This window comes from Phalaenopsis equestris, unplaced genomic scaffold, assembly GCF_001263595.1.
Source record: "Phalaenopsis equestris unplaced genomic scaffold, ASM126359v1 Scaffold000372, whole genome shotgun sequence".
NCBI lineage: Eukaryota > Viridiplantae > Streptophyta > Magnoliopsida > Asparagales > Orchidaceae > Phalaenopsis > Phalaenopsis equestris.
In genome coordinates, this window is record NW_018164814.1 from 1,192,085 (window position 1) to 1,205,380 (window position 13,296).

General features: G+C 36.8%; 1 protein-coding gene and 1 pseudogene across 1 annotated transcript; both read right to left on the reverse strand.

Moving 5' to 3' along the window:
• Window positions 1-364: 364 nt before the first annotated feature.
• On the reverse strand, window positions 365-1,734 carry LOC110026467 (annotated as a pseudogene).
• Window positions 1,735-7,710: 5,976 nt separating this feature from the next.
• On the reverse strand, window positions 7,711-8,432 carry LOC110026470. Its single transcript, XM_020727417.1, has one exon. It carries the CDS (start codon window positions 8,375-8,377, stop codon window positions 7,847-7,849), a length of 531 nt encoding a protein of 176 aa, XP_020583076.1. The 5' UTR covers window positions 8,378-8,432; the 3' UTR covers window positions 7,711-7,846.
• Window positions 8,433-13,296: the final 4,864 nt, after the last annotated feature.

The window sequence follows — 13,296 nt, forward strand, 5'->3', positions numbered from 1 at the left end:
GAGGGAGGTCCGACGGCGGGAAAGGCTGCAGGGGAAAGAACCGACTGCAAGAGTAAGCCCGAAGGTTCAGTCGACAGCAGATATGTCTGCAGAAAGTTATGGCGGCAGGAAAGGCCGCAGGAGAGAATTTCACCGGCAGGAAGGACTACAGGAGGGAGTTCCAGTGGCAGGAAAGCCATCAAGGGATAGGTCCCATTGTAGGGAGGTGCCTCAACGGTCCTAGAAGGAAATTAGGAGAAGGAATGCGGGGGGTCCGACGGCTGGAAGATCCTGCAGGAAGGATCTGCGACTGAAAAAACTGAAGGGAAAACGATCATGGGAGAGCCCGCAAGGAAGCCGGTGCTCTGTGCGGTTCTGTGGGGGACAAAGATTTCCACTAGAGAATGAAAACTGAGATTTCAACTGGAGATCTTCCATGATATTCACTGGAGAGAAAAAACAAATCACATTGGCGAACCAAAATTTCTACTAAAAAGAGAAAATAATGTCCGTTGTTTGCTTACGCAGGGAGAACTGCTGAAATCGCAATGGTGTAGTGAACCAGACACCTACGCAGGGAAAAGATTGAGGCACAGGAAAGGCTGTAGAAATTGACTCCGACGACTGGCGGCGCCTGCATAGGGAAAAAAGCAAGGTGCAACAAAAGCTACAGGAATTTCCGGATGAAGAGAAGAATGTAGAAAGGTCTCTGTTTCTGATGGCTGCTTGGAGAATGTCTGATTAGAAACGCAGCTCTCCCTGACGCGTGGGCAGGGAAGAAAAGATACTGTAGGAGAAATGGACGGCTTGTCTTATCCACGACAGTGATATCTCCGGCGAGATGATGATGAGGCGGGTGGCGGCATTGCTGGTGCCGCCCTCGCGAGTTCACTGAATTTGCTTGAAATGATCGTAATGATGGTGTCGAATCCGGTTTCGAAGGAAAAAGGAATAGTCGAAAGAGGGATGATCGGGCTGAACCAGATCTGCTACCGAGGAAGAAGAATATGCAGAAGATGAGCATCATGATGGCAAGGATAGCCAAGCCTAGTGTCCAGCTAACATTGCTCTGGATATAGATAATGAAGGAGGAGAAGATCATGAAACATGTCCATGTAGCAATATATTCAAAGCAGTATACCACAACAACCATTATAAATGTGTTTTTGCAAATTTAATATGGACCAAAAAGAGCAGAGGTTGTTTAATTTGCTCGATCTCTAAGTACCACAATGTCGAGCTCGGAAGGTTTTGAATCTCATAGTAAACTCCATCCATCTCTCGCCTGAATCGTTGCTTCGTCGTTGCGTACAGCATCTTGGCTCGAATTCGAGAAACAGATGGAGACCAAGCAATGAAGAAAATCTTGCTCTTATGGCACTTTTCCTTGTCACAAAATCAAAATCATTGACGACATATCGGCAATAATTTTCAGGCAGGCTTGCCAAGAAATCGTCGTAGCTCTCAACAGCACCTCCAGTCTTCTCCACAACCACCTCCTTTCGCTTCTCGTCAATTTTGAAAATCATATATCGATGTGTTTTCTTTCTTTATAGTTCTAAGAATGTGTCCCGACGGTGATCAACAACTCTCATCCCAGAGGAAGCATTAGAATATGATCGGAGGAGAGCAATCCCGAAACGTATATGAGGGACGGTGGATTTTCTTTGGGGTGATTTGGAGAGTAAGACGTAGAAGACTGCTGCAGCTCTGCGTATGATAAGGAGAAGTCGATTCACATCCTCATGCCATCGGTTTTGTTATCAAAACGAGGAGACGTTGGAGATCCATAAAAGGTGCGTGAAGAAATGTCGGGGTGCTTGGAGGAGACAATTCCCTTTCTTCTACGAGGCGCCCGAAATTTCTGAAGGTAACTGCTGGAGGCGAACCACAGAAAGGGAAGGAGGTGGTAATCAGAAGGGCTTCCTCTTGCTGCTGCGTAGATTAGAACGCGCTTTCCATTCCTGGTCTGCGGAAATAGAAAGAAACCCCGATGCGGAAAAAGGAAGGAACCTGCGGAATCGAAAAGCTAGAGGAATCTGCATGCGACGAGTGGCGTGGGAGGGTTGTTGCGGGAGAAAAAGATCTCGACCGTTCCGATGACCCATCGGAGTACTTGGTGGAGGCGATCGGTGAGGTTGATCGGAGCACACGGAGCCGTAGATCCATCTCACCCGATCTCCCCACTCCGTTTTATCTTCATACCAGCAAGAAATGACGGAGATAGCCTCGAAGCCGGATAGAGCGGCATACGGGGAACAATAAGTGCGCCCGGCGGTCTTTCGTACTTGACGGTCGGATGATCGGCAAGCGGCCGCCCCTGAAACTCCGAAATGGGAATGGATTCCGCGAGCGCAGCAGAGTTTCCGAATCGCTTGGGAAGAAGATTAGGATCGAGGTCATCGTCGAAATCAGCTGAACGGGCGGAGATGCCGTTATGGGTGAAGTTGATGCGCTCGCAGCAAGTCTCGGCGAAACCGACGTAGAGCAGAGTTGCAAGGGGTCTGGAGAAAAAATCGTTATTCCCCTTCCTGCACAGAGGATGGCAGGAAGGGAGCCCGACAATTCTCAAGGGAGGGTCGGTGGCTAGAGTAAGAAATTAGGCTCTGATACTATGTTGAAATATCAAAATAATGCAAAATAAGGTGGAATACTTTGAAATCACTTAATTTCATTGATATTAACAAGATTATAAATAACACTTACAAGAATCCTACAATAGAAAAAATAATAAAAAGTGAAAGATATATCACTTGATATTCTCAATAATTAATTCATATTAACTATTATGAAATAATAGGAAATAATATAAAATAGTAAAACAAGTAATTTCTAATATATGAAAAGAAAATATTTTTTTATATTAAGGAAAAAATTTATTACTAATAACTTTTTCTAGGAATAAATTATTTCTTATTATAAGTCTTAACAGGAAAGATAATAAATCTTGTAATTTAAATTAGATATTTCAACAATCTTATACTCACAGGAACCTCAATCTGCTTGAGGACAAAACAGTTAAGATTTTCATCCATTACATACTCTCCTCTAGGATTGAACAAATATTTTCCTATTTTTGTTGGATTACATTAGGGATTGGCTTTCAGCCCGTATCTTTTTGCTTTAGTTATGGATGCTCTTACTGGACATTTACAGAAGGACATACCTTGGCGTTATGTGTGTGTGTGTGTGTGTGTGCTGATGAAATCCTTCTCGTGGATAAGACGAGGAAATCTTATCACTCAGCACAAATCTTAAGACAAATAACATATATCTCGAGATGATTTTATGGGTATTCGTTTGAGTAGAACTAAAACTTACTAAAACTTAATACATGGAACGTAATTTTAGTAGTAATAGCTCTAGTGACATAATTATAACTATGGGTGATCCATTTATTAAAAGGTGTGATAACTTTAGATATCTCGGGTCTATTGTTCAAAGTGATGGTGATATAGATGGGGATATTATTAGTAGAATTCAAGTTGGTTGGTTGAAGTAGAGGATTGCTTCGGGCCTATAGTTTGATAGAAAAGTACCGCTTAGACTGAAAGGAAAATTTTATAAGATAGTGGTGAGATCTGCAATGCTCTATGGCGTTGAATGTCGGCGTTTAAAAGGGAAGTATAAAACTAAGTTAAGTGTTGTCGAGATGAGAATGATTAGGTGCATGAGTGGCTTTTCACTTAGAGAGCAAATGTGAAATGAATATATCCTTAATAGGGTTGGTGTAGCTCCAGTGACCGACAAAATTAGAGAGTCGTCATAGATGGTTTGGTCAAATTAAACGTCAATCATCTAATGATGCGATTAGGAGAGTAGATGATTTAGATTTAACTTATGTTAAGAAAGACAGAGTAAGACCTAAGATGACTTGGGCATATTGTATAAAAAATAATGTTAATTTATAAGAATTAAATGAAAATATGACACTCGCTAGGATGCAATGGAGAAAATTGATACATGTACCGACCCTACTTAGTGGGATAAAGGTTTGTTGTTGTTGTACATACTCTCCTTTAAAGTCGAAGTCGGAAAATTGGGTCTGTCTGTGATGCATTCTTCCATCATCCGAGAGAGAAGGTTTAGACCTAACAAGGGGATCAAACCTCCGGGAGAACCACCAATCGCAACTCACCTCCATATTATCACCTAGGTATCATGACTGCCATTGTGATTGTCGGATTGATAATAACACCACCCCTGATAGATAACAACTCTCCCCTCACATCTGCAAGAAATAGCTAATCAGTTGCAAGAGTCAGCATTTTTTTCTACGCGAACTTGAGTTTTCTTTTACTGTACTCCAGCTGTGATCATCGTTGCCTGCTGGGGAACGGCCATCGTCTTCCATGGCCATCTCTGGTACCTATTTGGTGTCGAACACCTGGAGAAAACTAGAAATTCCCCACAAGCAGAACAGGGAACGGGAAGAAACCAGGATGGTAATGTTCAATTAGAAAAAGGAAATAACATAATACTGCGGTCAATATTCCCTGACAGCAACATAAAACTAACTACATGGACCATAACTAACTACATATATAACTACATGGACCATAACTAACAACACAGCATAAGAAGCGGACTCATAACTAACTACATGGACCACAAGGATAGCAGCAACATAAAACTAAGTAATTATACTTAATAATAAGCATTATATAAGAAAACAGCAAACTAATAAAAGCAGGTAAATGCACGACAGAAACCAGCGATAAGGAAGTAATCGGAGGGTTTGCATCACTAGTAATGATTAGATTAACATAAAATTAATAAAAAAAACAAGTGAAAACTTTATTAAAATGCGCAAAGTTCATCCCACTTCTATCATTGTAAAAACAGGACGTCATCCAAAACAAAGACATTGTCATTACCCTTATTTCAGCTACTTATTGGTTGTTTGATGGTTGATTTAACATGGAATGTATGGAGAATTTATAATAGGACTCACCAAACAAATTTCAAAGACAATCTAAGTCTAGATTAAGCCTGAGATTTATAAAATAGCACAGGGACTATCAAATTATGTGTCAATCGCCCCCACTGTCCCCAACGTTGGAGAAAATATTACATCCCGAGTTCGAACGTAGATTAACTTCCGAACTCCAATAGCGTTAAAACACGTGATCGTTCAGCTAGACCCACACTAAAAATTATGACAATTGGCGGTGCGCAGAACCGGGCCCAAAACAAGCCCAAAATCTGGAAGAAGTAAGCAATTCAAATACCAGCGCTCACCTTAATTGCCTCTTCTCACATTCAAAGATTTTTCTTTTAAAAATTGTTATCATGTTTTAGACTATTCGTGGTATAAATAGTGGTACAAATGATTGTACGAAAGAATATATTGTCCCTTATCACATGCATAAATCTTGTATTACGCGCTTCTGATGTGAGAAAAAATATATTATGATATTCTGTATTTTTACTGTTTGAAAATTGTTGTTCTAAAATTGTTAACGTATTTTAGACATTATGGTACAGATAATGGTACATATGGATGCATAGAAGAATATATGGTTCATGCTCTCATGCATAAACCTTATGTTGTGCTCATCGGTGTGGGAAATAATATATTATAATATTCTGCAATTTGACTGTTTGAAAATTAATGTTATAGAATTGTTATCATGTTTTAGATATGGTGGGACAAATGGTTTACAAAATGTTATATTGTCCCTTCTCTCATGAATAAATCTTGTCTTGTGCTTGTCTGATGTGAGAAACAATATATTATGATATTATGTACTCTCACTGTTTGAAAATTATTGTTCTTGAATTGTTATCGAGTTTTAGACATCATGGTAGAGATACAGAAGGATACATTGTCCCTTCTCTCATGCATAAATATTATGTTGTCTCATCTAATGTGAGAAACAATATATTATGATATTCAGCACTTTTATTGATTGAAAATTGTTGTTCTAGAATTATTATCATGTTTTTGAAGAATAAATGAATAAATAACAACAAATTAAATAAATGGAGTTTATTACATCATAATTCATTATTTACAAAAATAAAATATGATTACATATGGTTTAAACATGATATGTAACACAATACACCCATCTATATAATTATTTTAGTTTGCTAAGAGGATTTAAATAAAACAAAAATACATGGAACAAAATAAGTTTATCACATCAAAATACATTAGTTTTAATAATAAAACATGGATACATGTGATTTAAACAAAATATATGTATCAATACACTCACCTGTACAACCATTTTATTTTGTCAAGAAAAAAGGTATAAAACAACAAATCAAGAAATAAATGAGGTCTATCATATCAAAATAGATTGGTCCCAACAATAAAACATGATTATATATGATTTAAACATGAGTAATCATGCAATATACACATTTCTACACCCATTCGTATATTCATTTTTTTGCCAAAAAGAGTTGAATAAAATAGTAATAAATTGAATAAATTAAATCTTATAATATCAAAAAAATATTAATTCAAACTACAAAACAAAACTACATATTATTTAAACATGATAAATCAATAAATACAACCATATATAAGCCTCTTTTTAGCCTGTTTATTTACCTTAAAGCTATCTTGTTTTTTGTTATTTAGTTTTTTGTCTTCATTTTCTCTTTCTGGTTCGATTGGTTCACTTCGTGGAAAAACCCTAAACCCCATGACATAAACAACTTCATGAGTTTAGCATAAACCCGTAAACTTTTTGGAATACTCTTTACTAAAGATAGGCTAACTTACCTTAATGATTGCTCTATCGAGTGTTGCGCTACACGAATCTCGTTTGAAAACCCTAAGCTCCCTTGGAAACCCTAAACAAAGAACCCTAGAATGTTAAGAGGAAATGAAACGCGGGCACGGGTATTTGTGTACCTCACTTTTTTTAGATTTCGAGTTTGTTTAAGGCCGTCTCCGCGCACTATCAAATCTCATTTTTTTGTCAACTAAAGTGTGGATCCAGCTGAACTACCAAATGTCTTAATGCTTTTGGAGCCCGGACGTTAATCTACGTCCGCATTATGGACGTAATATTTTCTCCCAATATTCATCCATTGAATGTCTTTGAAAATTGTTTAACTATTTGCTTTAGGATTTAAGACTCATAAAAGAGAGAAACCACTAATGTTAAATGTTATGAATAGTGGAATTAATAAATCTTAACACTGAGATTTAAAATCTCAAATATTTGTTTTACTTGAATTTAAGCTAAATGTTGCTGAAATTCTAAACAAACAGCCGGCGTTTTTTTTTTTTAATCCAGAACTAGGGCTGTCAAAAAAACTCGTTGTTCGCGAACAGTTCGTGTTCGGTTCGTCAATGAGTTCGTGTTCGATTCGTTCGATAAGTAAACGAGACAAACGCGAACAAATTTTTTTCGTTCGGTTAGTTAGACGAACCAAACACGAACAGTGATGCGTTCGTTCGTGTTCGAATCGTTATTGTTTGAAATATAAAATAATATAAAATAATTATATATAAAAAATTTATTATATTTTAAAACATTAAATTTTATAAATTATAATATATAATAAAATAATAATATTAATATATTAATATACTATAGTAGTAATATACTAATATAGATATTGTATATTTATATAATATAAGTTATATAATTAATATATAATATTATTTTTATATATTAACACGAGCTTATTTCAAACAAACTAAATTTTAAACGAACCGAACACGAACACAAGCTTTGTTCGTTCGTGTTCGGTTCGTTTACACCCCTATCCAGAACACAGCTAACATCTTATTCTCCATTTGAATGGAAAACAACACCGAATTTCTTTACCTAATAACCTAATGTGGTAAAGGTGGTAAGGGAGAAGAGAGCAAACAGTACGGGAAGGAGCTTGGAATTCTCTAATTTGAACTTCGGTGGTAGTCATCGACGCCATAGAGAAGACGAAGAGTGTGAATAGCCGGACGGAATCCAGTGCGCAATGGGACAACAGAAACAGCCCGTAAATGCTGCGCATTGCCGTTCTTTGGCTCACACAAAGTCATCTGAAACATCTCTCCCTCCAATATCTCCCCCATCTTCTCCTCGGCAAAAGGATGAGATTTGCAGAAGTTGAAGAGTTCATCAGCCGAGCATCCGACGAGGACTCGCGCTGCCCTGTCGAAGCACATCACCGGAGTCACTTTGTCGGAGATAGCAACGGAGAGAAGGAGACGGTAGAGGCGCTTGGAAGCGGTGGGTGAAGTGTATTTGTGTCTGCAAACATTGCAAGATGGGGGATTGATCAAGGAATCGGTGGGGAGAACGCGCTCGCAGTTCGAACAGGCGAGGTAGGAGAAGCTGGTTGTTTCGGCATCAAGAATCGTGCAAAACGGCGGAGTCCATGGCTTATCAATGCGGGAGCCGCTTCCGTCGCCATCGATCCTCTGCATATTGATTTTAGGTCTGCGGTCTTGCGGACTCGCGGTTTAGAGAGTGGCGAAAAGATATTCGTTCAAAAACACTAGAAAATGAGGAAAAATCATAAATCATATTTGATTCATTTGAATTTAGCTGTAAAAATACCATTTTTAAAACGGTCTCACATTTTCTAATTAAAATGGAATTTTTTTAAAAAAAATAAAAGCAAACAATTAGGACAAGGATGGTAGGAGAAATTCAGTAAACTTAATGGGGTTTTTGTTCAGCATACTACATAACTATTAGGGGGTGTTAAGTAGCACCCTGGATTTTTGTTAAATAGGATTTAGTAGCTTCATTTATCAAATTCATATGTTGTTAAATTCATAATAGTGTTTGATGTTAAACATCGACTATTTGATTAGGTGAGCAGATGCTTTAGAGTCGACTTATATTAAGAAAGGCAGATGTATAGACCTAACAAGACTTAGGTATAATTATAAAAAAAAAATTAACCTATTAAAATTAAATAATAATAATATAATGCGGTGGAGAAAATAAATTCATGTAATTTATTGTTATTGTTGTGTTATTTGGTTCTGTTGAGATTAAAACCAATTAAAGTTGTTGGACGTGTTTGGCATTTTGTTTCAGGATCTTACAACAATTGTTCCCTTAAATCCACCAAATAGTCAGATAAAAAGAATCTAGATTTACAACCCAAATTTGACAAAACTGACCCTTTTTTTGTTTGGTTGGATTTCTTTTAAATCTAGTCATAAATCATCTTAAAATTATGTTGTCGAACGCCCCCTAAGAGATAATGTGACTATAAATACTTTGTAAATAGTTTATAATGTTGGTTTTTCATGACTTTAAAATTTGCTTTAAAATTATTGACACAAAAGTGTTCATTTTCATGTAATGAAAGAAACCAAAGTTCATATTCTTTTCACTCATTCAAAAGGAAATAAAAAGTCTTCAGCCGAGTGACGAATTGGTATTAGAATGCTTGAAGATATGTAAAGTTGTGCGACATTCTTGAGATGCATTATCCACGATATATGTGTTGAATCATGATTTATCTTTTAATCACACAAACGGAATAGAAGGAGAGAGAGAAAGATTGTGTGTGTGTGCGCATGTGTACATTAATTTGTCATGAGTAATCATATCTTTTGGTGAAGATGGCTAGGCTTTTTGAAACATGGGTAAGGATCCAGACTTGCTAGCATCGAAGAAAATTCAACTAAGGTGCGAACGGTAGCGAAACAAGGTGTGGAAGCAAGTGTCGATTGCCTGTCATTTGGATGAATAAAAAATTTCTTCGCTCCATCAGTAGGGATCCAGCAGAGCGCGAAATTGCAGGAGTTGTTGGCTCGTGTGGATAAGGTAGAGAGGATGGAAGAGATAGTCACAACTTTTAGTCGGGAGCTGTCAAATGTCAAGGGGAGATCCTTGATGATCCAAGCCCAATCCGAGTAAGAACGGCTAGGTCAATTTAGGTTTGGGAGATAATTTATGTATGGTAGGTCATTTAGTTAGTGTATGTCTTAGTTGAAGCAGCGTTTGATCCCCTTAAAAAGTATTTCCTCTCATAATAATTTTGAATGTCTCTTTGTAATTTAAAATGTCTTTTTTTTTTCATAAACATATTTTTCTTGCTTTATTTTATGTGTTGATGTGATCATGTTGTAAGCCCATAACAAAATGGTTGTGCAATTTTGATTTGACCCATGCGCGACAGTTCAACTTCCTTTGTTTTCATAAGAAAATAAATATATATATATTGAATGAGCTACCACTCATTATGGTATCAATCTCCTCTTTTATAAAGATCAGTATTGTTTTGGCCTCCAACTACGTGGTATCGATCTCGTCATTTATAAAGATAATTTTGTTTCAGCCTCCAACTGCCTTTTTTCCGAAGTTATGATCCATCTTTGCCCACTTTGGCGTCATCCTCGCCCATATTATTTCCAACTCCATAGCAGTCATCACGACCTTCATAGCTTTCCGTCATTGATCAGGGATTTTGTGGGTTGTAAAAACCTTTAGCTATTTATTCTCATTTTGTTAAACATCCACCATAGAGTAAATGTTTTAGATTCGACTTATGTTAAAAAAGACAGAGATAGAGCTAAGAAGACTTGGTATATTGTATAAAAAATGCTCTTAATATATTAAAAGAAATAAAAAAAAATGACACTCAATAGAACGCAGTGGTGAAAAAGGATTCATGTAGCCGACCTACTTAGTGGGATAAAGACTTGTTGTTATTATTGTGTTGTTTGATTCAGTTGAAGTTAAATTCAGTCAAAGTCGCTGGACGTGTTAGGTATTTTACGCCAGTATCTTATAACAATTATTTTCTTCTCAAGCTAAATCCATTAAATCCACCAAATAACCAGATATAAAAAAACTTGGATTTACATCCAAAAATAGATGGAATAGAGAGGAAAAATGGATTTAATAGAGCGTCTGATTTAGCTTCCCTCTTTTTTTTTTTTTTTTTTTTTTTTTTTTGCCTTTGGTTAAATTTGCTTTAAATCTAGCCATAAATCTCATTAAAAGTATGCTACCAAACAACCCTTAGAGATAATGTGACTATAAATACTTTGTAAATAGTTTATAGTGTTGGTTGATCATGAATTAAAATTTGGACTTTAAAATTTTGGACACAAAAGTATTCATTATCATGTTGCAAAAGAAACCTAAGTTCATGATGTTTTATCATCTCTTTCAAATGGAAATAAAAAGTCCTCAGAAGAATCAGTATTAAATGCTTGAAGATATGTTAAGTTGTGTGCATTCGTGAGATGCATTATCCACAATATATGTGATGAATCCTGATTTATTGATGAGTCACACACAAGGAATAGAAGGAGAGAGAGAGAGAGAGAGAGAGTGTGTGTGTGTGTGTGAATGGTAATTTGTCATGATTAATCATGTCACATAAAATGATTCTATTTTTATAAATGAGAGGGTTCAAAATGATATTACATTTTTGCCCCTACTTTAGAGGGGTATGTACTAAAGTGTTTATGGTATGTTACATGTGTAAGTCGGTCGTCTGGTGACTTTCTGACTTGGTTGCTGACCTTAATCAGCTTCGGGTCGGTAAGATCAACTCGTTCTGCTGAGCTTATTCGGTATGGTTCGACCAATTGATACGATTTGGTTATCAATCCTTAGTCATTACTGAGGAACTTTTGCGGTGTCTCTTGTATAGTTGAGGATATTGTGAAGTTGGATCTTCCCTTGGATTGGTTCCTTAGGAGGGTTGATTATTGCAACTATTTGACTTTCATGTAAAGGTCAGTTTGGATGTTCTTTCGCCTCTCATTTGTTTAATTTGTTTAGGCTTGGACCGTCCGATTAAGAGAGTAGATGTTTAAGGTTCGACTTATGTTAAAAAAGGCAGAGGTAGACCTAGGAAGACTTGGGCTTATTATATAAAAATGATCTTTATTTATTAGAACTAAATGAAAATATAACACTAAATAAGACGCAATGGAGAAAAAGGTTTCATGTAGCCGACCCACGTAGTGGAATTAGGCTATGTTGTTGTTGTAGGTTTGGATCGTCCGGTCGTCTTTTTATCTGCCTGGCAACTTGGTTAATTTTATCCTTCTGGTTTGGCTCAGACATCTTTACATGATCGAACTAGTTGGTTTCATGACATGGTAGTAAGTCCACCTTCACCATACTCTTCCCTTTTATACCGTTAGATCTCCTTAGGATCAACATTGACACATATTTATGTATATATTTTAGTTTCTCAATTCTTTTATTTTTGAAAGTGATGTTGTTATAAAAATAAGTGAATTTATTTTAACAGTAGATCGCATTTAGTATTAATAAATGATTCAAGGATTGAACTCCCTTGATTTTTGTGCATTTGATTCTTATAAATAAGACGTGAGACTCCTACCCATTCTTATTTTTTTAGTGACTTCTCTCATTTTAATTGATTAGCATTTCAGTGTTGTGATGAAGAGCATATCAAACCCTTAGGGCGCTATCCTTAACAAATGTCTAATATATTTTGCCTTCAATAAATTTAAAGGAAGGGATTACTCGGAAGGTAAAAGGAAAAACAAAGTTGTTGTTAACAACAGAAAAATGATTGTACTCTCACTGATGGGTCAGGTTGGATCATCTAATTCATTCCTCTGAAACAAGCAGAATATTCAGTTGATCGGTCCATCAATCAATCTGGCTTCTACTGCAGTGCAAGATCTGCCAATTAAACTAGTTGTGCGAGTGGCTGATGGAGCTCTCCTGTCACACCGTGAGGGTTTTGTGTTGAATATGGCATCTGTGTTGGATCAGCTCATGGGCATGAGGAGCCTTGGTCATGTTAGATTTATTTTTCTTCTAAAGTTCTTTTGCTTTATATTGTCCGTTGGTGCAGATGACTCAGCTTTTAAAAATTCGGTTGAGGTTCCAGTCTTGCTGGCATCAATGAGAATTCAACCAAGGTGTCAACAATAACAAACACGTGTCAGGCAAGTGTGGATGGCTCTTGAGTGAGGATGATGTACTTGATTGCCATGACTACCCCCTTGAAGGGCGTGGGGAAGCAGTTGATCAACTCAAAATGTTCTTTGGGTTGATTGCCCATCGTCTAGATGAAATCGATAATTTCTTTGCTCGGTCGGTAGGGATCCAGTGGGGCGAGAAGGTGGAGAAGATGGAAGAGGTAATGGCAACTTTTAGTCGGGAGTTGTCGGACGTTTGAGAGAGATCCTTAATAATCCAAGCCCAAGTTGAACCATAACAACTATTCAATTTAGGCATGTTGGATAATTTTTGAATAAGAGATCGTTAAACTTGGGCATATCACAGATGAAGTGACAACAGACCCCATTGTAAAGTATTTATTCTCTAACTAATTTTCGAGTGTCTCATTGTAATATATATATATATATATATATATATATATATG